At 43.8% G+C, this 26983-nt stretch overlaps 1 protein-coding gene across 1 annotated transcript in view; it reads right to left on the bottom strand.

Annotated features, from left to right (window-relative positions):
• Positions 1-26983, bottom strand: part of LOC133379318 (lysozyme C-like) — a 45003-nt gene that overhangs the window by 9424 nt on the left and 8596 nt on the right. Inside the window, exon 2 of the mRNA XM_061614362.1 lies at positions 450-608. Coding sequence (XP_061470346.1) covers positions 450-606 — 157 coding nt within the window. The 5' untranslated portion in view covers positions 607-608. The remainder of the gene's footprint in view (positions 1-449; positions 609-26983) is intronic.

Below are 26983 nucleotides of genomic sequence, written 5' to 3' on the forward strand. Positions count from 1 at the left end.
TGTTTGCCGCCCTGGGCTCCTGCTGGGAGGAAGGGCGGGATACAAATTAAATAATAAATAAATAAATAAATATGTAAACTGAAACTTGGCGCTTTGCATGTCTCTGAATTTTGCAACAGAGTTCTCCAATGAAAGAATACATTCAAAAATGTCATTTGTGAAAATAACATGCAAAACTGTATTGCGGAAATTATTTGCAAAACATGCATATACTCTGCAAAACAAACCTGTGCAAATGGGGTATACTGGGAGAAATGCACACAAGATGTGCAAAAATTTACATGTGGACTTTTAAAAAACATACAGAAACATGGCACAAACAAGTGGAGGATAGAGAAGGATGATGTATGCCTGAGCATCATTCCTTAGAATGATAAAACTTTCCTTATTTAATACATTAGCCAGGGTTGCTAGGTAATATAATGCAAAGGAAAAAACACATCACTCACGGTTGCAGGAAATACCACAGTAGTTACGTGACTCTATCCTCCCATCACTGCACCAGTTTTCATTGTCGATCCTGAATAAGCCATAGTATCTGCGCAGACCTGTGGAACTCACTATGGGGTTAGTATTAAAACTGTCTTCACCACCAAGTACACACATCCCTGGGGGTAAAAACAGAAGATATATCTGATTATTAGATACTGATGAATAAACATACAATGCAGAAAAGATGACATAGTACAGTGGTTAAAAGATGAAACTATGAGTTCATCTTCAGCTGGAAAATCTTCAATTTGGATCTTCTCCCTGCTGTAAATTCACTTAGAAAGCCACTATCTTTGGATCCCAGCTGAAATAAAGGGGCCATGATAATGCCCACTTTTTTATTTATTTATTTATTTATTTATTTATTGTATTTGTATACCGCCCCATAGCCGAAGCTCTCTGGGCGGTTTACAGCAACTAAAAACATTAAAAACAAATATACAAATTTAAAACACATCTTTTAAAAACAATTTAAAACACAATTTTAAAAAATTCAAAACAATTTAAAACACATGCTAAAATGCCTGGGAGAAGAGGAAAGTCTTGACCTGGCACCGAAAAGATAACAGTGATGGCACCAGGCACACCTCGTCAGGGACATTATTCCAGAATTTGGGGGCCACCACTGAGAAGGCCCTCTCCCTTGTTGCCACCTTCTGAGCTTCCCTCAAAGTAGGCACCTGGAGGAGGGCCTTAGATTTTGAGCGTAGTGTATGGGTGGGTTCGTATCAGGAAAGGCGTTCCATCAGGTATTGTGGTCCCAAGCCGTGTAAGGCTTTATAGGTTAAAACCAGCACCTTGAATCGAGCTCGGAAACATACAGGCAGCCAATGCAAGCGGGCCAGAATCAGTTTTATATGTTCGGACCATCTGGTCCCTGTTACCAATCTGGCCACTGCATTTTGCACAAGCTGCAATTTCCAAACCGTTTTCAAAGGCAGCCCCACATAGAGTGCATTGCAGTAATCTAACTTGGAGGTTACCAGAGCATGGACAACTGAAGCCAGGTTATCCCTGTCCAGATAGGGGCGCAGCTGGGCCACCAACCGAAGTTGGTAGAAGGCACTCCATGCCACCGAGGCTACCTGAGCCTCAAGTGACAGAGATGGTTCTAGAAGAACCCCCAAGCTACAAACCTGTTCCTTCAGGGGGAGTGCAACCCCATCCAGGACAGGTTGGACATCCACCATCAGGTCAGAAGAACCACCCACTAGCAGCATCTCAGTCTTGTCTGGATTGAGCTTCAGTTTATTAGCCCTCATCCAGTCCATTGTCGCAGCCAGGCACCGGTTCAGCACATTGACAGCCTCACCTGAAGAAGATGAAAAGGAGAAATAGAGCTGCATGTCATCAGCATACTGATGGCAACGCACTCCAAAGCTCCGGATGACTGCACCCAATGGTTCCATGTAGATGTTGAACAGCATGGGGGACAGAACTGACCCCTGCGGAACCCCATACTGGAGAATCCAGGGTACCGAGCAATGTTCCCCAAGCACCACCTTCTGGAGGCGACCTGCCAAGTTGGAGCGGAACCACCGCCACGCAGTCCCTCCCACTCCCAACTCAGCCAGTCTTCCCAGAAGGATACCATGGTCGATGGTATCAAAAGCCGCTGAGAGATCAAGAAGAATCAACAGAGTCACACTCCCCCTGTCTCTCTCCCGACAAAGGTCATCATACAGGGTGACCAAGGCTGTTTCCATGCCAAAACCAGGCCTGAAACCTGACTGAAATGGATCCAGATAATTGGTCTTATCCAAGAGTGTCTGGAGCTGCAACCACTTTGCAGTGTTGTTGTAAGGACTGCAAAATGATAATTCGCATGAAAGGCTATGAAAACTCAAACGCACTAAAGAAACAATATTCACCTTGTTAACTTGGATTTCAGTTGCATTTACTGATACAGTGTGTCCCTAACTACAAGAATGTGAACTTTTTTATTAACCATTTTCTGTTTTGATATTCGTTATTTTGACATTGCTTTGCAGACTTCAAACACTATGTGTAAACATTTCACAGTTCTTGGTACCAGTTTGTTTATTATTTATCATTATTTGGTTATTTAAAATGTATACACCTATTATGAAAACATCAAGGTAGTTTACAATTAACTCCATTAAAATACACTAGCAATAATAAAATAAATCTAGTCATGTTAACAGTCAGTATAAAATTTAATTTAAACGTTATGTAACAAATGACTGGCATCAGCGGCAAGGAAAAGCTTCACTGAGCATATAAGTTTTCAGTATGCGCCACAACTGTATCATCTTGGGGGAGGCTATTCCAAAGAATGGATGCCACAACTAAAAAGGCCCTGCTTGCCTATAAGATGAACTTCTATAGGTGACAACGCAACCAGGAGGGCCACAGCTTTATGGTGATACTGTCATTTCCATGCTCAAAATCTGCCTCTTTTCCCTGAGAGATCACACAAAAGGATTTTGGATTGTCAAAGTCAAAAGTCAGTTTGGAAAATGAGCACATTCCCCATTATGGAAAGAAAGAAGCTGAACAACAAAACATAGGACAAACATTGCATGTAAATTGGACAGAAATCAACCCTCCCCAGAATGCAGCCCTCCAGGTATTGTTGGACTACAGCTCCCATCATCTCTGACCATTGACCACAGTGTCTGGGGCTGATGGGAGCTGGAGTCCAACAACACATTTGGGGTACCCAGTTTCAAGCATACATCAATGCAAAGAATTCACATGACATTGTGCACGCAGCAGAACTCACAGTCGTTCAGGGTGTAGCCTTGGTATCCATCTAGCCCATGCACTCTCAAAACATTTGCTAGTTCACAACGCTTATACACCCTGGCCTCATTTGATACAATAAGCAAACTGAGGAGGGCAATGATCAGAGATTTCATGGCTGCAGCTGTCTGGAGAGTTATATGATGGCGTGTCCAAAGAATCAGCCCTTTTATAATCTGGAGACTGGGGTGAAAATGAGGATTTGTTGACATTTCTGTCTGTTCCCTGAATTCTTATTTTGTCAGACAGAGATTTGGAATTGATTTATTGCTTTGGGAACCAGCTGACATTTACAACCAGAACCAGGAAATAAGAGGCAAGACACCAAGTATGGGTTGATCTAGGGCCACATTTTATTAATTATAGGGATCTTTGCAGAGGGGCAAAAACTATGCTGGAAATTAAACAAAACAAACTGTTTGGGGAGAAACCACCCCTGCCAGGGCAAGACGCATGATAAGTCATTGCCCCTTTGGCTCAGCTACATTGTTAAGCTCAGTACGGAGACCTTCCTGACACACTCCCTCCTGGAACCCCAGCACTCCAGTTGGGTTGGGCAGGTTGCGGGAGACCACGGGAGGGGAGAGTGCTCTTGCACTCAGGTCCTGCATTTGGGCTTCCCATAGGCCTCTGGTTGGCCACTGTGAGAACAGGATGCAGAAAAAGATGGCCCATAGGCCTGATACAGCAGGGTTTTTGTTATGTTTTATATACAGCCCACACAGTCCAGGGGTCCTGAGCAGCTAGTCTCTGGAAACACCCATCACCCTCAAAGTTCCCTAATGGTGCTCACCCCATCATTCAGTGTCCTGCACCTCCCCACCACCTCTGTTTATTCCCACTATCCTCATCTGTCCAGGATAAAATCCTGAACACACACACACACACAGAGGTCACCTCTGCCTGATCACGCCAAAATCCATGCATGGTCGCAAATTGCATGTTGGAGTTTTATAACAATTCCAAAATGTTCCCTCCCATTTGCAAAACTAAAACTTGTGGCCATCAAAACTGGTCAGATTGGAATAGGGGAAATCAGAGGCAGGGATATAAGAAGACAACTTTTCCTGCTCCACCCTGTGTTCATCATGTGCAGCTCTATTTCCAAGACTTCTGTAGTTCAGCTTCCACCAAAACCAATGTTGTTCATCTCACTGTCCACTGACATTGAATACAACATAATTAATTAGGTAACCATTATGTCATGCCTCACCATTCACTTCAACAGAAAGAAACATCAGGAACATGGGGGGGGGGGGAAATGCCAACAATCCCATTACACTTGTGGACTTTAAGAAAAAAATAACAACAGATATCAATCCGACATGAACACACAAGCTGGCATGATTTCCAGTACCTATTCCAAATCCGTCAGAATTCTCCACCATTCCTAGAGGAGGTGATCCCGCGCCATGCCATGGTGGCCCAACCACTTAATGGTTGCCCACTGGCTAAGCCCCATCTGTGTTCCATCACTCATTCTTGCCATCCTGCAACTTTCCCAGAACAACACATTATGCCCACAGATAAGGACCCACACACAGTCCATCCTCTTCCATCCACCTGGCAAGGAACAGGACAGTCAATTCAATAATCATGTACAGGGCCGGTTCTAAAGGACGGCCAGGTTGGGCACTGGCCCGAGGGCCCCAGAGCTACAGGAGCCCCTGACCTTCACTCCCCTTCTGTGGTCTACGCCCCCCCACGCCCCCCACTTACCTGTCAGCTGGCTTTTTAGCATTGCCCTTAATGAAGATGGCGACCACAGCTTCCCTAAGGTACTGAAGCCGCTGCCTCCATCTTAGTTGATGGCAGAGATGTGCGTGCATAGCACGCATGTGTGCCATCAACAAAGATGGAGGCGGAGGCTTCATTCCCCTTAGGAAAACCGTGGCCGCCATCTTCATTAAGGGCAATGGTAAAGACTAGACAGGTAGGGGGGCCGTGGGGGTGCGCATATGCACACATGCGCACATGCGCACACCCACCCAGAGCTTGGAAGTAACTCGTTATTTTTAACGAGTTACTTTTAATTCGTTACAATTTTAAATAACGAGTGGGTAATTCCATTACATTTGGCAAGTAACGGAACGAATAGTAATTTCCCTACTTTTCAGCTTCAACTTTAACGTTTCCACGTTAGGTTGGACGTTACTTGGGGGCGGGAACAAGGGGAAGTCAGCTCCTGGCTGTGATTGGTTAACACAAGACATGTGCCTCATACTGATTGGACCTCTGCGCAGACTGTCTCTTCCCTCGTGATCTGTGTTAGGAGGCACGATAGACGAGATGAATAGGCAGTTTCTAGGTGGTCTAATTCCCGAGATATACACCAAAACATAAACCCCCCCTGCACAACTTTTTTTTAAACAGATCATGCTCTAGCTACAACTCCCATCAGCCCAATCCAGTGGCCATGCTGGCTGGGGCTGATGGGAGTTGTAGTTTAAAGTAACTTTTCAAAGCTCTGGCTGCAACCCCGCCCTTTCATGATTGTGAGTAAAGTGCAGACTTGTGTTTGTGTTGTAAATCTCTCTCCCTCCAACCCTATTTTTAAAGAAATTAGGCAGGGTTTATCACAGTTTTTATTATGTAGGAAACTAATGCTCATTTTTTAAAAAAATGAATGAAGTTTATTTATTTATTTTTATTATTTTATTTATATCCCACCCTTCCTCCCAGTAGGAGCCCAGGGCAGCAAACAAAAGCACTAAAAACACTTTAAAAATCATAAAAACAGACTTTAAAATATATTAAAACAAAACATCTTTAAAAACATTTTTAAAAGCTTTAAAAACATTTTTTTAAGAAAAAGTTTAAAAACATGTTAAAAAGCAATTTCAACACAGACGCAGACTGGGATAAGCTCTCAACTTAAAGGACTTGTTAAAAGAACAAGTTCCTTATCACTTGAGGCTGCAGTTTTCCCTGGTTGAGTAAGCCCCATTGAATACATTGGGACTTGCTTCTGAGTAAACAAACATAGGATTGCACTATAAATATCTTTACAGGTTATATAAATAAACATATTTGATAGTCATGCTTATATAAATATTTTCATAGAATCATAGAATAGTAGAGTTGGAAGGGGCCTATAAGGCCATCAAGTCCAACCCCCTGCTCAATGCAGGAATCCAAATCAAAGCATTCCCGACAGATGGCTGTCCAGCTGCCTCTTGAATGCCTCCAGTGTCGGAGATCCCACTACCTCTCTAGTAATTAGTTCCATTGTTGTATGGCTCTAACAGTTAGGAAGCTTTTCCTGATGTCCAGTCGAAATCTGGCTTCTTACAACTTGAGCCCATTATTCTGTGTCCTGCACTCTGGGATCATTGAGAAGAGATCCCGGCCCTCCTCTGTGTGGCAACCTTTCAAATACTTGAAGAGTGCTATCATATCTCCCCTCAGTCTTCTCTTCTCCAGATTAAATATGCCCAGTTCCTTCAGTCTCTCCTCATAGGGCGTTGTTTCCAGTCCCCTGATCATCCTTGTTGCCCTCCTCTGAACCTGTTCCAGTTTGTCTGCATCCTTCTTGAAGTGCAGAGACCAGAACTGGACACAGCACTCAAGATGAGGCCTAACCAGTGCTGAATAGAGGGGAACTAATACTTCACATGATTTGGAAACTATACTTCTGTTAATGCAGCCTGATATAGCATTTGCCTTTTTTGCAGCCACATCACACTGTTGGCTCATATTCAGCTTGTGATCAACAACAATTCCAAGATCCTTCTTGCATGTCGTACTGCTGAGCCAAGTATCCCCCATCTTATAACTGTGCATTTGGTTTCTTTTTCCTAAGTGTAGAACTTTTACTTCCACGCAGTTTTGTCATGCTGTGTCCCTATAAGTATCCAATTGCATACTATGGTTGTACAATACTTCCTTTACATTTTAAGTATGCCTTGCGGTAGTCATGGTTCTCCATTGTTTTCATCCTGAGGGGCAGATAGGCTGAGAAATGGTGAGTAGCCCATGGTCACCCACTACACTTTATAGCTTATTTTCATTTTGAAAAATTAATTAAAACAATTTACATGCAGGCAAAATTTATTAAGCGGATTCACACAATATGTGTAAAGCACATCCAACTCACATTTAAAGCGCATGACTTCCCCTAAAGAATTCTGGGAAGTGTCATTTCCCCCTCACAGTTATAGTTCTCACCACTCTTAACAAACTGCAGTTCCCATGATTCTGTGGTGGGATTCATGTACTTCAAATGGGTGTTGAATGTGCTTTAAAGGAATGGTGTGGATCTGCCCTAGGTATGATGTTCATTCAAGAGTGAATTGAAAAGAACAATTTTAAAAGATACTTCTTACTCTTACTCATTTTTCAGACCTCTTTCTGAAGTAAAGGGTCAAATCTGTAAAAACATTTGGAGCAGCCACATTAAAAGATAAGGGCAGGGTATTCCAGGCAGAGGGTTGCCAACCCTGCTTGGATATGGATGTCTTTGCAGAAGAACCCTAGTCAAGGTTTACCAACAGCACAGTCCAAACTATATCTACTTAGAAGTCAGTCCTGTTGAGTTCTATGGGGCTTAATCCCTTAGTAAGTGTGTTTAGAATTGCAGCCTTCAGGAGCCTCCATCTTTACTCCCCAAAGCTCCCATCTAACATCTCCACAACACTAGGCTCCTTTGTCTCTGCTGTGGCCTTCTGGTGACTGCCCTAGCCTGAAGGCACTTAACCCTTCTTGCTGAAAGCAAGTAGGCTAGATTAAATGTTCCCTACCCAGGCTCATATATATAAAATATAAACGGCATTTTGTCAAAAGTATTTTTGTCTACATTTTATACCTCATCCTTGGTTTTCCAAGCTTGGCATGGAATGCTTCTCATACAGAATTAATTTGAAATGCTGCATATTTATTATCATAATCATCATATTCAAAATAAAAAATATATGTACCGCCTTCAAGTTGATTCCAACTTAAGGTGACCCTATGAATAGGGTTTTCATGAGGGTGAGAGGCAGTGACTGGCCCAAGGTCACTCAGTGAGCTTCATGGCTATGTGGGGATTTGAACCCTAGTCTCATTTTGTTCTCACAACAACCCTGTGAGATAGTAGGTTAGACTGGCCCAGGCAGGGTTATTCAGTGAGCAAATAGGATCTCTTTTAATTGTGCTATCGACCTGCTTACTTCCACTTTGACTGGGGGATCTTGCAGCATGGGGAAGAGATGGGGGCACATCACAGCTGAAGTTCACCCATATAGGAGCATTATCTCTTGTTTATTACAGAGACGCCTGTTGCAGGTTTTGCTGCTGAGAGCAGCAGTCAGTTAGTGCGGCCACTTGAGTCACAGCTTGTTCATCCTGATGAGGCAAAACTAGAAAGTGAGGTTCAGAAAGGAGGCCCTGTGCACGAGGAGGAGGAGGGCATGAAGCAGTGCCAGTTGCCCACAGCCACATCTGCAGAACAGCAAGTACCATGGTTTGGCTTTGAGAAAGCTTGTACATTTGTGAGCCAGAGTGGGAAAAATGTTGTTGTACGATGCAATTACTGCCTTCCAAGGATCAAAAATCTGAGATCAGCTGTTTCCCCCTCATCCAATGTGAAGAAACATTTTGAGGTAAGCCTTTGTCATGCTGGTCCTCAAAGAGTGTCCATTGTCTATTTATGTTTAAATTGTGAAGTTCCTCTTCCATTTTTTCTTGGATTCATGCTTTGTTCTTCTTCCTCAGAGGGCACACCCTGAGAAGCTGAGAGCAATTGAAGAAGCAATAAAGGCAAGGAGACGTGGCCTTCCTGAACCAATGCATGACACCCCTCCTCCCAAAATGCTGACGCAGCAGCAGACAACCCTTGAGAGGTGGGGATCTGGCAGGGATCTGCTTCTTCTGGCAGCCTGCGTACACCCTCGCTTCAAACTAGATCGGCTGGAATCGTGTCAGGCCACCACCCATACCAACAAGTAAGAACATTAGGGAAGCCCTTTGGGTGGATTACTCCAAGGGAAATGTTGTCTCAAGGGAGGCATCAGAGGGCTTAAGGTGGTAGGCAGGGGCTGGGCCTTTTCTTCCTGGGACTCCTCATCACAACCTTGGGTTGCTGCAGGTAATCCTTAAGGGTCTGCTGTGCTGCCCCATGAGTGTGGTGACTTGGTCACCTTCCTACCTTCCATGTCATCATCAACAGGCTCAGGCTGGACCCTGAACCAGGGGACATGACAAGCATCAGGAAATGAAGAGCAGATGATGGTTTCCTAACATATATGTGTTAACATATCCTCTCTCTTTCTTAGATACACAATGGAAGCCTTGTTGAAAGCTGAAATAAAGATGGGTGTACTTAATGAGGACAGTGATCAGTCTTCAGATAAAGACCAGGAAGGAGATGACTTAGCAGATGACTTCTTTAACTTTCTGCCCCAGGGCAAGAAGTCAGCAGTGGACACTGCTGAGGAGGAACTGGGGAGGTACCTGAGGTCTCCCAGCAGGGAAGTGTCATCACTCCATGGCTTTCCACGTGTGCTGCGGTGTTTTTTGCAGCACAACACAGGCATGCCTTCAAGCGCCGCAGTAGAACACCTGTTCAGTACTGGTGGCAACGTAATGACTGTAAAAAGACATTCCTTGTCTGACATGCTCTTTGAGCATCTTGTTCTTTTGAGACATAACAGAAACATATTATAAAAGCATTTCAAGTGTAAAATTTGATTTCAAGAGTTGGGGTATCTTCATTGCTTGGGGGGGATGTGAGATTCTGTTATGCCATTATGTCAATCTTACGGATAAATTTTTTTATTCTACTACCCCCTGTGTGTGTGTGTTTATTTTTAATATTGTTTTAGGCTTCTTAGATGTGCAGCAGCCAAGGCCAGCACCTTGTAGGAGTTTTTTTAAAAAAAGTAACTGAAATGTAATTGTAGTGATTACTTTTGAGAAAAGTAAAGTAATCAGTTACTTTCAGAGCAATTGTAATTGTAACAGTAATTACTACTTTTTGGGCCAAGTAATTGTAACTGTAATTTATTACTTTTTAAAAGTAATCTTCCAAGCTCTGCACCCACCCACCCACCGGGGGCCAGGGCAAGCTGATGCCCAAGGGCCCCCGCATGCCTGGAGCTGGCCCTGATCATGTAACACCTTGTTTCTTACTGACCTACCTCTCAGGGGCCTAAAATAACTCCCATATGCATTATAGCACTAATGCCCAAATGCCTGCAGGTGGTGCTGTGAAAGGCCAAACTGGCAGCAATTATGCCACCCTGTTCCAGGAAGAGTGTGTGCCAAACACTTTTGGACCAAGCCTCACATCTTTGAGAGGTAACTTGGCAGTTATCCAGAACTGAAATTTAGTTAGGGGAGAGCCATCCTGGTGAGAGAATAGCACACCTGGCTGACTACCCTGGGCCTGTACAAATTCCTACAGGGCTTTAACTAGGAAAGATTATCCCTAAATATAGCTTCCAAGGTGACAACCTTCCCTTTCCCCATTCGATCTGTTTTGGATTTCTGCAAATGCAAGCACACAGACCCTTCACTCAAGAAAACATCCCTATACTCAACGTAACCAGTCAGCATTAGAATTTGCCACCAGCTCAGCAGAGTTTGCCACCTGAAAGATTGTCTTACTCCTTATATACCCAGTCAATCACTGTGCTCTGCCGGTGAGGGCCTCCTGCAGATACCATCTCATCAGGAGGTCCGTTCCGCACAACATAGGAAACAGATCTTAGTGTTGTGGAACTGACACTTTGGAATTCCCTCCCCTTAAATATTAGACAGGTGCCTACTGAAGACCTTCCTCTTTCAACAAGCCTTTTAAGCAGAGACCTTATCCCAGTCCACATCTGTGCTGGAATTGTTTTTAATATGTTTTAAAATATTTTTTTAAGATGTTTTGTTTTTAAGATGTTTTACAAATGTTTTTAGTGTTTTATCACTTGTTGGCCACCCTGGGCTCCTTCTGGGAGGAAAGGCAAAATATAAATTTAATAATTAATAAATAAATAAGAATCACCCACCTGGAAGGCCCCAATGCAAGCCATCAGGGCTGCAGCATGGAACCACAATGCTTCAAAAGGTAAAGTACACAACTAATCCCATTGTCCCCCAAAGCCTTGCAATATTCTGGTCACAATGGGCTGGCAGGCATTAGGAATCAGAAGCTGCACTTGGGACTCATGTTCTAAAGCCCTCCTAACTCCAAAGTTATCCATTTTACTCCTGCATACCTTGTGCTTTGGCTCAAAACGCTAACTTGCCAACCTATCAAACTTAGTTTTAACAAACAAACCTTTCTACCATAGCACCACACAGAATTTCATGATGTGATTGACAGGAACAGATCAGCACTGTGGGAGGCACTTGTCTGCTCAGAACTTGTGGTACTTCCCACCTGCTCTGTCATAGTTTCTACGAGTGTTGTGTGCCAAGGACTGCATTACAGCTCACCCAGCCTCCATCTCCCAAGTCCCCACAGCGCCTTTGGCACTATCAAAGGCTGTCAATGGCTACTAACCATGATGGCTGTGAACTACCTCTGCTGTCGGAGGCAAAATGCTTCCAAATACCACTTGTTGAAAACCACAGGAGGGAAGAGTGCAATTGCACTCAAGTCCTGATTTCAGCCTTCCCACAGGCACCTGGTTGGCCACTATGAGAACAGGGCCATTGGCCTGATGCAGGATGACTGTTCTTATGTTCTGATGATCTCAGGGTCAGAGCATGCCTGAAGGGCCAGCTGACAAAATGTCATCATCTGGTTCTGTGGCATAGCATTGGGCATGCTATTATCCAGACCTGGGGTGTGGAGCATGAGGAAAAGGAAGTTGAAGCAGAGAGAATGAAACACAAAAGCCATGACTAGACTCCTCACCCCGGGTTTTTTGATGTAAACTAATTAATGACCTGGACCCATGACCTGGTTATCGTCCCAGAAGTGTAGAGTCACGTTAGCCATTTCCTCAGCCCACTGCTATGTTGCCATTACTTTGGAGAACACCCCAAAAAGTCAAATCATGAGTCAACCTCTCTGCATACCATGGCTCAAACCATGGCTGCATACAGTATTTGTTCTTTAAACAAAACAAACCCAGGCCCCTGAAGCACTGGGCTGTACTCAGAGGTCAGCCTCCACAACATGGTCAGCCCTCCGAAAGGAAACCTCATTGAAGTGCTCCAGGACAGAGGACAGAAATTGTTCCCAGTCAATGGGCCAGACACTTACATCCCCCACCCCTTGGGCCAACATTGATGGATGGGTTGGGCTGTCTGCCTGTCAGTCACTGGACATAATAAGGACATCAGATAACATGTTTTCTTTTGCTCAGATAAAACCATGTTGGCAAAGAAGCAGTCCTTTGGAAGCTGATTGGTGGTGCCTGCAAGACAAAGAATGGCATCTTTATTCATCCTGTACCTGATGTCAGGTATAAGGCAGAATGGGCATGGGTTGGCCAGAACAGCCTCCTGAGCCAAACGGGGAGGCCTGAGGGGGCCTACTTAGGCCTGCAGGCTTGAGGTTTCCCCATGCAGCTCTAGAAAACCTACTCACACAAGCAAGTAGTCATACATCCCATAAGTGAGCTGTACATTTTTATTTATTTACAAAAATATTAATTAACTACCCACCCAGTAGCCTACCAAGGGCAGAATGGTGGGAGTGGTCCGCCCCGGGTGTAGGCAATAAGGGGGTGCATTGTCATGGTTTTATAACACATACACAGGTAACGCCCCTCGACCTTTCTTGTCAGTGGAGCGGGGATGGGATGACTCAGAGAGCGCTTGCCGCCCGCTTCAGCTCCCCTATACAAGCGGGTTAGGCGCTTGCGCATTGCAAGAGCCAAGGTGGCGCTGCTGGGCCTGTCTTCTGTGCACTTCCACTAGCACACTTTGGGCTGTCGCACTCTAGGGCCCAGTTGGGAGTGGTGGAGTCAGTCTGGGAGCTTTCTCTTTCAGGGGGCAGGGGCAGACACTGTCGCACAGGAACTGCAGGGAGTCCTTGCTTGTTGTCCCCTGAGGGGACATGCTGTGTGTGTGGTGAGTGATGGAAAAGTAGAGGAAGAAAAATGGGCTGTGTCTGACCGGCAGGGGAATGTGGACTTAGGGTGGAGTCAGGGCCTGACAGAGGTGAGGAGAAAGTAGCGGGCTAGTGGGGTCTGGCTGTGACAGAAGGACGGAGCTGGGGTTCAAGGTAGTCGGGTTCGCCTAGGGCATCCCTCCGTCCTCCTTGTGCCTCCGAGTCACAGCACAAGGCAAGAGGAGCCTGCCGCTTGCTAAGTTCCATGTGGCAGGCAGAGGGGAAGTGTTACAAGAACCCTTTAGGACTGGTGGGCAGGATAGGGTTCAAGCCAAGGCTTTTGACAGCTCCTAGGAGCCCTCTCCTCTTTTTGAGGAGGGTGTGTGAGAGAGAAAGTGGGGCGCCCCTCATCTAGGGTTGTTGAACCCTTTGGGGAAAAGAAGCCTCTTAAACAGAGTCCCAGTCACAGGCCTGCAGACAACAATTGTGATGAGGAAATGCAGGACAGTGGTATGTGTGTGAAGAGATAAAATATTCATGTAGATTAGCCAGAGCCTAAATATTGGTAGCTGGATATATTTAAAGTGGATGCTTGATTTAGTTTAATATTTTTACATTCTTAAGCTTATTAATAAGTGCCTAGTGCTTGTTGAGTTATCTCACAGTCCTTGCACTCTTTGGCCAGGACAGGCGACAGCTGGAACAGGTTTACTTCTTAGTGAGCGATAGGTTAGAGTGCTGCCAATATGCTTTTTCTTACATGTCCACAAGTAAAAGTTATTCTGTGGTTTATATATGCACCACTTTTGGCCCCAAGGCATGAACTGCCTTGCAAAAACAAATTTTAAAAAAATTAACCACCCGACGGCTTTTTTCCATGTGCCAATTGGTTGGTGTTCGTATTTTCTGCCAGCGTCCCCCATTCTAGGGGATCCGGTGACAAAGAGCAAGAAGTGAGGAGGAGACCGGGCTTGAAGAAGAGGCAATGAATGGGCGATTCACACCAGGGGAGTCAAGCCAGGAAACGAACCTTTTGCAGATGTGCATTTTGTGTGGGGGCGGCCGTTGGTTTGCGGGGCTCTCTTCAGATGGCGATTGCGATTTTCCAATGGGGTGCAGGGGCTTTGTAGAAATGAAATCATTTCCACATCCGATCTAGACCCTGGGCCCTGGCCTTTCCACACCGATGTGTCCACAGCAGACCTGGCCTGTCTTGACTCCAGTGTTGCCCAGAATCAGCAATGTGACTGTGAGAACAGCAGACTTAAGTTGCCAACACTTGCTTCCTTGCTCCCATCAGAGTGACCCTAGGCCTGCCCTGTTCCCTCCTCTTTTATCAGGAGCTCTTGTTTGTTGGGCAGTCAACTGCCAAGGATTCCCTAAGGTTTTTTCCCCAACTGGTTTGTAGGATGTTAGGAGCAAGTCTTGCTATTGTTTCTTCAGGGTTGAATTAGGATTATGGCTGGGCCTTTCACCTTGTGTGACATCCCCCCCCCATTCAGTTACAGGGTTTAAGATTGTGGAGCCTATTTGGGTTAAGTGTTATACACAAGTTCAATAATCCATGTTCCTTGTCCATATTGCTTTTATTTTCTAGAATCAGTTTTCAGTTTCATTCTTAGGTCTTTGTCTAGTTCCTGCCCCCCCCCCAAGCAATCGACTTGATTACATGATTTCTGGCGTGTGAACTCATTGCCCTCTTCTCCTTGAATGGCTTTTGCAAAGCAATCCTAAACATGTTGACTCAAAAGTCCACTGAGTTAAATGGGGCTTACTCTCTAGAAAGAGTGTAGAATTGCAACCTCACAATGCAATCCTTATGCATGTCTACTCAGAGGCAGGTTCTAGTGTGCTCAGTGAGGTTTACTCTGTAGTTAAGAGTGTACAAAACTGCAGCCTAAATCAGTTTGAGTTAGAGGTATATGTGTGTGTTTTAAATCTAAATAGTACTGGGCACAGTTTAAAGCAGTGAGGCAGGGTGGAAGTTTTTCCAGTGTTGTATATTTCAGTGGGATTTTTTCAATTTCATAAGTTCATTATGAATGGGAGCCAATTGCAAATACAGTATTAGTCAAGCTTGGCAGTTTCAAAGTTTTTATTTTGTGGTACTACATATTCCTGCGTTTAAACAGTAGATTCGAAATAAACAATTCTGTCATTCTATGTGACCACTTGGAGTTTTTATTTGTGTTTAAAATTTAAATTCTTATTTTATTTATTTATTTTACTAGCATGATTATATGTACAAAGTTCAATAAAAGAAAATTTTCACTGTCTGTGTTTCTTTTCTGGCCATTATTAATATTCATTTCATTTCATGATTATTACTGAAAATAATTTTGTCATATAGAGGACAGGAGTGTTAAAAATGATCTGCTCCAGGTGTCAAATACGCTAGGTATGCCACTGTACCCACCTATAAAATATCAAGATGGTGTACAGCAATGTAAACAGATACAATAGTGCATAAAGTAACACAAAAGCAACACAAACTAATCATTTTAAGAAATTTAAAAAACTGAATAGGTCTGTCAGCATTAAAAGGTCTTCAAGAGATGCCTGAAAGTTAGCAGTGAAGAGGCCTGCCAAATCTCTGCTGGAAGAGTATTCCACAGCATGGGAATGGCAACATTACATGCTCAACATCTGTCCCCATCATCACTCCCCATTCTGCACTAGGTGGAGCTTCCAGACCAGGCCCAAGGGCAGCCCACATAGCACACACTGTAGTAATCCAGACTCAATATTACCAATCCATAGATTACTGTGGTCTGGCTATCCCGATCCAAATATGTCCATAGCTGGAGTATCAGACAAAACTGGTAAAATGCACTCCTAGCCACAGAGGTGACTTGAGCCTCTAATGACGAAGATGTATCCAGAAGTACCCCCAAGCTATGTAGCTGCAACTCCATTCAGAACTGGCAAGTGGTCTGTCTTCCAGGCACATTTCAGAACCATCTGAGGAAGGTCCATCCTAGAGCCATGACACAACAGGCAAGGTTGACGCGACCCCTGAGCTCTTGTAACCTCTTCAGTAATTTTTTACTTAAAAACCGACACTACCCACCTACCCAACTTATCCCTCAGCAAACAACGATAATGAACCACAGAATCCAGTTCAATGCCAAGACAGAACAATGTTGTTAAAGGGCCTTCCAGTTTTTCCCCAGCGGGGGCAACTTCCGATTCATCGGCTATTGCTGTAAACATTTTCATCAGAAAACTACAAGTTATGCTGAAAGGCAGCACATGAGATTGAGCATGTGCAAGGCCCTATCAAAGTAAAATTGCCCCTCACCTTCCAAAGAGGAAGGATGCTTTACTGGGGGTTTGTTGGCCTTATCCATGGTCCTTCCCTGGCCTTTCTTGGCTCTAGGCATGGAAGGATCTCTCAGTTTCAGGTCTCAGTCTCTCATTTTTTTAATCTTAAATTCAGTTCTCCACATTTCTTCGGCAATTTTCAGATTTTTTAAAATCCTCATGGAAATTCTTCAACAATCTGTGTGAATTTCTCCTAATAAACACATTTTTGTATGCGGTTTTAACTAATGGACACATTTTTGCAAGCAATTTCTCCTCACATAATGCATTTTGCATGCTATTTTCACTACTGTATTCATTTTAATGCAAATTTCCCCTAATATATGCATTTTTGTAAACAGTGGTGAGAGAATTGCATCACAGCATTCAAATAAGTCTGAATTTCAAAGGATGGCTGTGTTTCAGTTCTCATAATTGTTTCAGAAAGTGCAGATTTGATAGATTCAGCTTTAAATGTGAACTGAACCTACATGCTTCCCCATCCTTACTTGTGTCCCATGGTAGAAAGCAACTAGTAAACTAGCTGCAAGAAAACAATATAGCCAACAGCCAGTACTAATCCCAGGACTCATAAAAAACCCCTCACATCACAGGATAGCCACTCACCTCCTGTAATCTGTCCTGGGAAGAAAAATGCATTAGTCAACCTGAGATGGCAAGTTGCATGCCTTCCATTGGGCCAGTGTGAGTTCCAGTGTGAAAAGCAGCACTGATCAGTGAACCCCAGAAACACCTTTATTAGGACCACCCCAGGCCCAAGTGCTCATTTCAGGCCTGGCCAATCACTTGCCCAAGCAAAACTGCATTCCTGCATCAGTACAAAGAAGCTCTGGCCACCAGTGCAGGCTAAGCCCACATTGTGCTAGCTCTAGCACTAGCCAAACACCACACAGGGTGGAATCCAACATAGTGCTAAGTGGACATTCTGCCAGTGCAAAGATCTCTCCCTCTCCTCCCCCTGTGTGCCCCCTAAATCCATTTGAGGCTTCTCTCAACCCTCTGGAGCAGATTTGGGGTGGGCGTGGGGTATATGTAGGGGGAGAAGAGGGGGAAGTCCCACTTTGCAAGCGGAAATACTTGCTATGATGGGGTGCAGTAGTTGAATACTGCCCTCAGCAATCACCACTGTAACAAACACTGTAACAGGAGAAGGTTACAAACACAAGGGGGGGAAATCCCAAAGGGCTGTTTAGGCAAACTTAGTGGAATAATAAAAAAGACCAGGAAAATTAAAAGACATCATGCAATGCAAGAAGTTTGAATCATTCAGTAAAACAAAAGGAATTACTGAAATATAGACATAGTGCTATCAACCTAGCAGCAAAAGAGCAATTGTTACATTCATAAAGCAATCATTAAAATCATGCCAATAGTTTTTTTCATACAGTTACTAAACAAACTCAGTGATGTGCAAAATGTACTCATAAATTTGTGGCTGACATTCTAATCATAATGAGTGATTGTTCCATTTTTTTTACCTGGCTAGCACCCTCTTCATCTCATTTCTTTAGTCATTGTTTCTACCTGACTAGTACCCTCTTCCTCTCAGTTCTTCAGTCATTGTTTCCTGATTTTTTTGATTATCTCCCTAAGTTTGCCTAAACAGCCCTTTGGAATTTTTTTCTTGTGTTTCCACACACACACACACACACACACTTGGTGTTTGCTGCAGTGGTAATTGCTGAGGGCAGCATTCAACTACTGCATGCCATCAGAGCAAGGATTTCTGTTTGTGCCGTGGGGCTTCCCCCTCCCCTCTAGTAGACCCCTCCCAGACCGGATACAAGGACAGATACAAGAGAATAGCCATAGCTCAGTGGAAGAACAGCTGTCTTGCAAGCAGAAAGTCAAGGTTCAGTCCCCAGCAACTCCAAGTAAAGGTGGGAGAGACTCCTGTCTGAAACCCTGGAGAGCCAGCATGCCAGTCGGAGCTGGTAAAAAGCACTCTTGGCCACAGAGGTCACATGGGCTTCTAGTGACAGAGATGGATCAAGGAGTACCCCCAGACTTTATAATTGCTTCTTCAGAGGGATTGCAACCGCATCCAGAACAGGGAATAGAACTGTCTCCCAAACACAGGAACCAACCCCCACAAGGTCTCAGTCTTTCCAGGATTCAAGCTCAGTTTATTGACTTTCATCAGCTCCACCACTACATCCAGGCATCAGTATAGGTCTTGCACAACCACTCCTGATTCAGATATAATGGAGAAATCGAGTTGGGTATTATCAGCATACTGGTGACACCTTGCTCCAAAACTCGACCACTCCCAATGGCTTCATATAGATGTTGAATAGCTTTGGGGGCAGAATAGTGCCCTGAGGCACCCCATAGCATAAACACCAGGGGGCTGAACAGCATTCTCCCAATGCTACTTTCTGGACACAATCCTGCAGGTAGGAACAGAGACACTGATACCCATCCCACAGAGTTGGTCCAGAAGGATACTATGATCAATGGTATTGAAAGCCACTGAAAGATTGAGGAGAAGGAGCAGGGCTGCACTTCCACTGTCATTCTCTCTATAAAGGTCATCTATCAAGGCAACCCAGGCCGATTCAGTCCTGAACCCAGGGCTGAACCCAGATTGGCATGGATTCAGATAATCAGTCTCATCCAGGAATGTCTGCAGTTGTTCTGCCCTCACACTCTCAATCACCTTCCCTAGAAAGAATTAGAACAGTGGTTTCAATGGAAACCACTTCCCTGTCCTGGAACAAGGTGTGCTTCCACCATCCATTAGCTGACAAAGAAAAGATGGGTTGTATGCTTTGGAACAGTCCTCATGTGCCAGAAATACCAAGTTAATGGTTTCACTGTGTTGTGCACACATAAACATACACACTAAGCACATTTAAGTTCCAGATGAGAATGTCTTGTTTTATTTGTGATTCTCAGTTCATTGCTACCTGAGGTCACCTCCATCCTTGTACATTTGCTAAGATCCTATGTGTATCCCATAGTGATTTGATGGATGAAGCCCCTTGCATGGGCTGAGTTACCCATAGAAAAACAGGGTCAGGTGGGATCCTGGAATGGTGGGATCACTCAGGAGCCCTTGCCAGCAGGCAACTATGGGACACCAGTGAAAAATTCTCAACTGAAACTAGAATGTGTTTGCACACATGCAAAACATTCTGAAATCTTTGAATTCAGATAAACAGGTGCAGAAGGTTTTGCTAAAGCAGCCCTTCAATTGTGAGATTTCTTTTAAAAGGGGAAGGGTTTATAACTTGTCTGCGGTTTTTTGTTTGTTTGATTGATTTATATCCCGCCCTTTATTTATTTTTATTTATTTTGTTCAATTTATATACCTCCCACAGCCCAAGGGCTCTCAGGGCGGTGCATAACATGGATAAAATACACTAAAATCACAAAAACAGTAAAGTATACAGTATTAAACAAGTAAACAACTTAAGATAGATTAAAAACACAAATAGGTTAAAATGCCTGGGAGAATAAAAAGGTTTTAACCTGGCGCCTAAAAGATAAAAGTGTAGGCGCCAGGCACACCTCATCACAAAGACTGTTCCATAATTCAGGAGCAACCACTGAAAAGGCCCTAGATCTTGTTACTACCCTCTGGGCTTCCCTGTGAGTCGGAGCCCGGAGGAGGGCCTTAGATGTTGAACGTAGTGAGCGGGTAGGTTCATATCGGGAGAGGCATTCTGCTAGGTATTGTGGTCCCGCACCGTGTAAGGCTTTATAAGTCAAACCTAGCACTTTGAATTTGGCCCGGAAACAAATAGGTAGCCAGTGCAAACGAGCCAGAACAGGTGTTATATGTGCAGACCGCCTAGTCCTCATCAGCAGTCTAGCAGCTGCGTTTTGCGCTAGCTGTAGTTTCCGAACTGTCTTCAGAGGCAGCCCCACGTAGAGCGCATTGCAGTAATCCAATCTAGAGGTTACCAGAGCATGCACAACTGAAGCGAGGTCGTCGCTTTCCAGATAGGGACGTAGCTGGGCTACCAACCGAAGGTGGTAGAACGCATTCCGTGCCACCGAGGCCACCTGTGCCTTGAGAGACAGGAATGGATCGAAAAGAACCCCCAAGCTACGAACCTGTTCCTTCAGGGGGAGTGTAACCCCATCTAGAACAGGTTGAACATCCACCATCTGGTCAGAGAAGGCTCTCACCAGCAGCGTCTCGGTCTTGTCAGGATTGAGCCTCAGTTTATTAGCTCTCATCCAGTCCATTATCGCGGCTAGGCAGCGGTTCAACATATTAACAGCCTCACCTGAAGAAGATGAAAAGGAGAAATAGAGTTGCGTGTCATTAGCATACTGGTGACAACGCACTCCAAAGCTCCTGATGACCGCACCCAGCGGCTTCATGTAGATGTTAAAAAGCATAGGGAACAGGACCGATCCCTGCAGGACTCTACAATGGAGAGTCCAGGGTGTCGAACAATGTTCCCCAAGCCCTACCTTCTGGAGATGATCCACCAAGTAGGAGCGGAACCACTGCCAAGCAGTATCTCCAACTCCCAACTCCATGAGTCTCCCCAGAAGGATACCATGGTCGATGGTATCAAAAGCAGCTGAGAGATCAAGGAGAATCAACAGAGTAACACTCCCTCTGTCCCTCTCCCGACACAGGTCATCATAAGGGCGACCAAGGCTGTTTCAGTGCCAAAACCGGGCCTAAAACCGGATTGAAACAGATCTAGATAATCGGTTTCATCCAAGAGCACCTGGAGCTGGCTAGCGACCACCTGTTCTAAGACCTTGCCCAGGAATTCGCTACCGGTCTATAGTTGTTCAAATTATCTGGGTCCAGGGAAGGTTACTTCAGGAGTGGTCTCACTACTGCCTCTTTTAAGCAACTAGGGACCACTCCGTCTCTCAAGGAGGCATTTATCACTTCCCTGGCCCAGCCGGCTGTTCCAGCCCTGCCAGCTTTCACTAGCCAAGAGGGGCAAGGATCCAGCACAGAGGTGGTTGCACTCAACAGTCCAAGCACCTTGTCAACGTCCTCAAGCTGTACCAACTGAAACTCATCCAATAAATAAGGACAAGACCGTGCTCCAGATACCTCATTAGGTTCAACTGCCGTAATACTGGAGTCTAAGTCCCGGCGGATGCATGAGATTTTATCTTGGAAGTGCCCGGCGAACTCATTACAGCGGGTGACTGAAGGTTCTATAATTTCCTGAGGGCTAGAATGTAAAAGCCCTCGGACAATTTTAAAGAGCTCCGCTGGGCGGTTGAGGGATGATTTAATAGTAGCAGCGAAATATCGCTTTTTCGCTGCCCTCACCGCTTCTGTATACAGTTTGGTGGAGGCACTTACCAAGGCGTAATTGCATCCGTCAGGAGTACGCCTCCATCTGCACTCAAGCCTTCTCCTCTCTTGCTTCATCGCTTCTCCCAGTAGGAGCCCAGGGCAGTAAACAAAAACACTAAAAACACTTTAAGACATCATAAAAACAGACTTTAAAATATATTAAAACACAACAACCATTAAAAACATATTAAAACAAAACATTAAAAACATTTTTAAAAGCTTTAAAAGCATTAAAAAAGAAGGTTTAAAAATATATTAAAAAGCAGTTCCAACACAGATGCAGACTGGGATCAGGTCTCTACTTAAAAGGCTTGTTGAAAGAGGAAGGTCTTCAGTAGATGCCAAAAAAAATAACAGAGATGGTGCCTGTCTAATATTTAAGGGGAGGAAATTCCAAAATGTCGGTGCCACTACTCTAAAGGTCCATCTCCTATGTTGTGCGGAACGGACCTCCTGATAAGATGGTATCTGCAGAAGTCCCTCACTTGCAGAGCAGTGATCAACTGGGTATATAAGGGGTAAGACAGCACAGTTGAATGACATTTGCAAGAATTGTTGCTCCTTCTGACAAGAGGAAACTTGCTAAATTTCAGACAGATAGGTACAGGATTTTTTTGTGCAGCTGATATGAAAACAGTATATATTACAGAGGTTTCCTGAGGTGAGTAACCTGCAAAATTTCAAAATTATATGTGCATAGGTTAGGATGACTTTAAATCTTAAAAAAAAGTTTGAGACTTGCAGGGAGTAGTGGTGCTCAATTGACATTAACTGTCAGCTGATAAATTCCCTCTACATCACTCCCAAAAGCTTGGAAACTAGAACTCTTCATCACAAAACAATATCCCTCTTCCCCATCCCCTTTTTGCTTCCATGGAGAGCTTGGGGAGCAATTTACCAATTTTTGCAGGCACCATTGTGTCTCTCTCTCCCTCTGAATGTCCAACTTGGTCCTGAAGTTTACAGGAGGGCGTCATTCAGTCCAGAGCTCTTTGGAAGGCCCCCACTTCTCTTTGGACAATCCCTGGATTCCAATTCAGCTGACTAAGTTTGGAATCAAAGATTCAGCTGAACTGAAAGTATACCCCTTTCAAAACCCATGCAAGTGTAAAACAGAGTGATCTGAGCAATGCAAACAAAAATCTAGAACTACCAACCAAGTTAGAAATTCATTCGTATTTTCCCCAATTAAATGACATCCCCAGAGGCCCAGTTCATATAATACACCAAACTATGAAAAACATCCCATCCCATCTGGCATGCCATATCCAGCCTCCCCCATCCCACTGCACTAGGTGCAAACCACAGCCCACCATAATGTCCAAACCAGCAAGGTCTAGGAAGACCTGGAAAAAAATTGGAAAATTCAGGGGGGGAAACACTGTGGTGGTCCCCCCTTTTTTTCTTTTCTCTTTTTTTTAAAAAAAGGCTTTGGGGGGAAATGTTTTGTTGCTTTTCTCCCAGGGTTTTTTTTTGGGGGGGGGGCTTCACATCTCTACAGATGACCCCTTAAACCAGAATTCAAAATCAGACTAGCTCTAGCCCAAAGGACAAGCACAAACCAAATAGTACACCAAACAGGAAATCAAAAGGGAAGCCACACCCAAGAGGGCCCTGCTATCTATCTCCATGCCTCTCTCTCCATAGGAGTTGGGAGGCGGAGCAGCAAGGATAATAAGCCCTGGGAAATTGCCAATTCCTCCAACTTTGTCTAACTGGGAAGCTTTCAGAAATCTTCACAGAAAAATCCAGGCTGCTCTCACAAGGTAATCACAGTATGCAACCCAAGTCTCGGTGAATGGATAGTGCCTTTTCCACATCTTCATGGAGTGATAATAATAATAATAATAATAATAATAATTTAATTTGTGGGTCGCCTATCTGGCCAATGGCCACTCTAGGCGACGTACAATTTAACAACAATACATTACATCATAATAAAATACATCATAAAATACAATATAACAATGAAACAATAAAACAGTTCCAGTACAGAGTAGTAGGCTATTCGTCGTAAAAATTTAACCCTCCCCGTAAGTCCCAAAGGCCTGTCTGAAGAGCCAGGTCTTCAAAGCTTGGCGGAATACATTCAGGGAAGGGGCATGTCGAAGGTCATACGGGAGGGAGTTCCAGAGAGTGGGGGCCATCACTGAAAATGCCCTCTCTCTTGTCCCCGCCAACCTAGCTGTTTTAGTTGGCGGGATTGAGAGAAGGTCCTGTGTGGCTGATCTTGTTGGGCGGCATGGTTCCATGTGAAGACTCTCCTCCCTTCATCATGGCTGATCCACTATAAGCCCCCCAAGGCCTCATTCCTGGTCAGTCACTGCTGGTTCTGACCCCATTAGCGCATATGTGACATTTGGGATTTTTGCCCCAGAGTGCATCACTTTACACTTGCTTATCTTTAACTGCATTTGCTGTTTTTGTTCCCTGTCACCCAATTTGGAGAGATCCTTTTGAAGTTCTTTGCCATCCCTTTTTGTTTTAACCCCCTGAACAATTTGATATCATATTCGTTTGTTTATTACATCTACGAGTCACTTTTCTTCACAGAAGTGAAGCCAAAGCAACTTACAATCAATTAAAAAAATTAAAACCAATCTAAAAAACTAAAACAAAAAGTTAAAAAACACAGTGCATGAATATAAAAGGTGGTGGAACAGGCCACCTTCTAAAAGAGGCTACAACATCAAAAGCCCTCCAAAATTGAGAGCCAAATGTCTGGGAGAAGAGAGACGTTTTTGCCTGGTGCCTAAAGATAGATAATGATGGCACCCGGTGTCCCTCGATGGAGAGAGCATTCCATAAGCGGGGGCCACTTAGCTGTCTCACCCCTAACTTCCATGTGAAGACTCTCCTCCCTTCATTTCTATGGTATTATAGGTGCTTGTTGAAGAGTTTCCTCTTTCAACAAGCCATCTAAGTGGAGATTGCTACCCCAGTTTGTATCTGTATTGGATTTGAAATTGATTTTTTATATGTAGCTGTTTTTGTTCTTAATTGTTTTATATGTAACGGTATTTTATTTTTGTTTTTAAATTTTTACTGTTTTATATATGTGTTTATTGTATTGTAAATCACTTGAAGATGCCTCCTAGGAAGTTTCATAAAAGAATATCGTCATCATCATCATTTCTTGCTTTGAGAGAACTGTCCATGTATTACTACTCTCTGCTTCCTGTTCCTTAACTAGTTACTGATCCATAGGAGTACGTCTCATCTAATTCCATGATCCCAAAGCTTTCTCAGAAGTCTTTGATGAGAAACTTTATCAAAAGTTTTTTGAAAGTCTACATACACAGTGTCCACTGGATCACCTGTATCTATTCTATATGCTTGTTGACACTCTCAAAGACCTCTAAAAGTTTAATGAGATAGAACTTACACTTGCAGAAGCCATGCTGGTTCCGCTTCAGCAACACTCCTTCTTCTGTGTGTTTGTTAAGTCTAATACCTTTTATATTGATCAGAAACCAGACCAAGAGGAAAGAATTTTCCACCTTTTACATCAAATTCATTACTTCTGTGGGTAAACTCACATAAGATGTATAGTATTGGTATCCATAATCAACTGGACACTTGGACAAATTTCAGCACATTTGAAACAATCCAACAAGGCTTATAATTCCACATCCATTGTGATGCCATTGTTCTCTTTATCCTCTTATAATGCTGATGGTATGATGTCTATAACCTTATCATTAGATTTTCATCATCCAAGCTGTCACTGTGATTCAGCAAAAAGTTGCAAACAGCTTACAGAAAGTAGCACAGAATTGTACTTTCCATCCATTTCATCCATTTTAGTTCATGATGGCTGCTCTGTTGTTTGCTGAAGATGTTCATCTGGGCTTAGCAGGGCCCAGATTGAGGTACAAATGGGAAATAATTAAGATCCTTCAACATGCTCAGACAATGCACAGATACCTTAATGCAGTGGCACCCAAACCTTTTTCCCCATGGGACACTTCAAAATTGTTGAGTGTTTTTGATGGACCTCTTAATGATTTTTCTGCCTCTTGTAGCAATTGTAATGTGCTGTGCTTGATGCTGCATTATTTTTAATTCAATTTTTATTGCTTCTTTTATTTCTTGTATTACAATTTGAATTCCATAGAATCCTATATAAAATACAATAACAAATAAGAAAACACGATTCTATTCACACCCGCTGCTCTTCACGGACACATCGCAGACCACCTGTGTGAAGCCTGCTGACCACAGTTTGGGACCTTGTTATAATGCAAATAAATTCTTACGTGTTATATGGCTTTTAAACCACCAGAGGGAGCAAAAGTATAACTATTGCTATTCTGGCCAACAGAAGAGGGAATTCTGTGCCAGTGGATTGATCCACTCCATGCAGGCAGAGGATGGTGGGACGCTGATAGAAACCAGCAGGGCTGCTGGACCTCTACCAATCCAAACACCATTCCCAGTCTGGTGTAAAAGATGAGTTGGATTGCTCTGCCAGCCCTCAACAGTGTAGCATAAGAGCAGAGCTTGGCAAAGTTACTTTTTTGAACTACAGCTCCCATCAGCCCAATCCAGTGGCCATGCTGGCTGAGGCTGCTGGGAGTTGTAGTTCAAAAAAGTAACTTTTCCAAGCTGTGCATAAGAGGGCTAGCATAGCATAGCTTCAACCCAGTAGCTCCACAGTAGGGATGGGCAACAATTCTGATTCCGTTCACATTTCATGCCAAATCTATCAAATTCCAATTAATAATATGAGAACTGAAACACAGCCATCCTTCAACATTCACACTTATCTCAGTTTTGCAATGCAGCTCACCCACCAACTAGTGTTTACAAAAATGCATATGTGGGCATAAAGTGGGCATAAAAATGAATATATGAATGAAAATAACATGCAAAATGCATTATACGGCAAATGGCTTGCAAAAATGTGTACATTAGTGCATTAGGCTACAAAAGTGTGTTTCTTAGGTGAAATTCACACTAAAATGGTGAAGAATTTTCAGGAGGATTTTCTCATGAAATCACAAAACTGCTGCAGAAATGTGGAAAACTGGATTTCTGATTGGAAAAATGAGAAACTGAGAGAATGAAAATTGACAGATATTTCCATCCCTACTCCACAGTAGCTCCGTTCATTTTATTTTAAAACTTCCTTCTGG

This window comes from Rhineura floridana, chromosome 3 (genome assembly GCF_030035675.1).
Source record: "Rhineura floridana isolate rRhiFlo1 chromosome 3, rRhiFlo1.hap2, whole genome shotgun sequence".
Taxonomy (NCBI): Eukaryota; Metazoa; Chordata; class Lepidosauria; order Squamata; family Rhineuridae; genus Rhineura; species Rhineura floridana.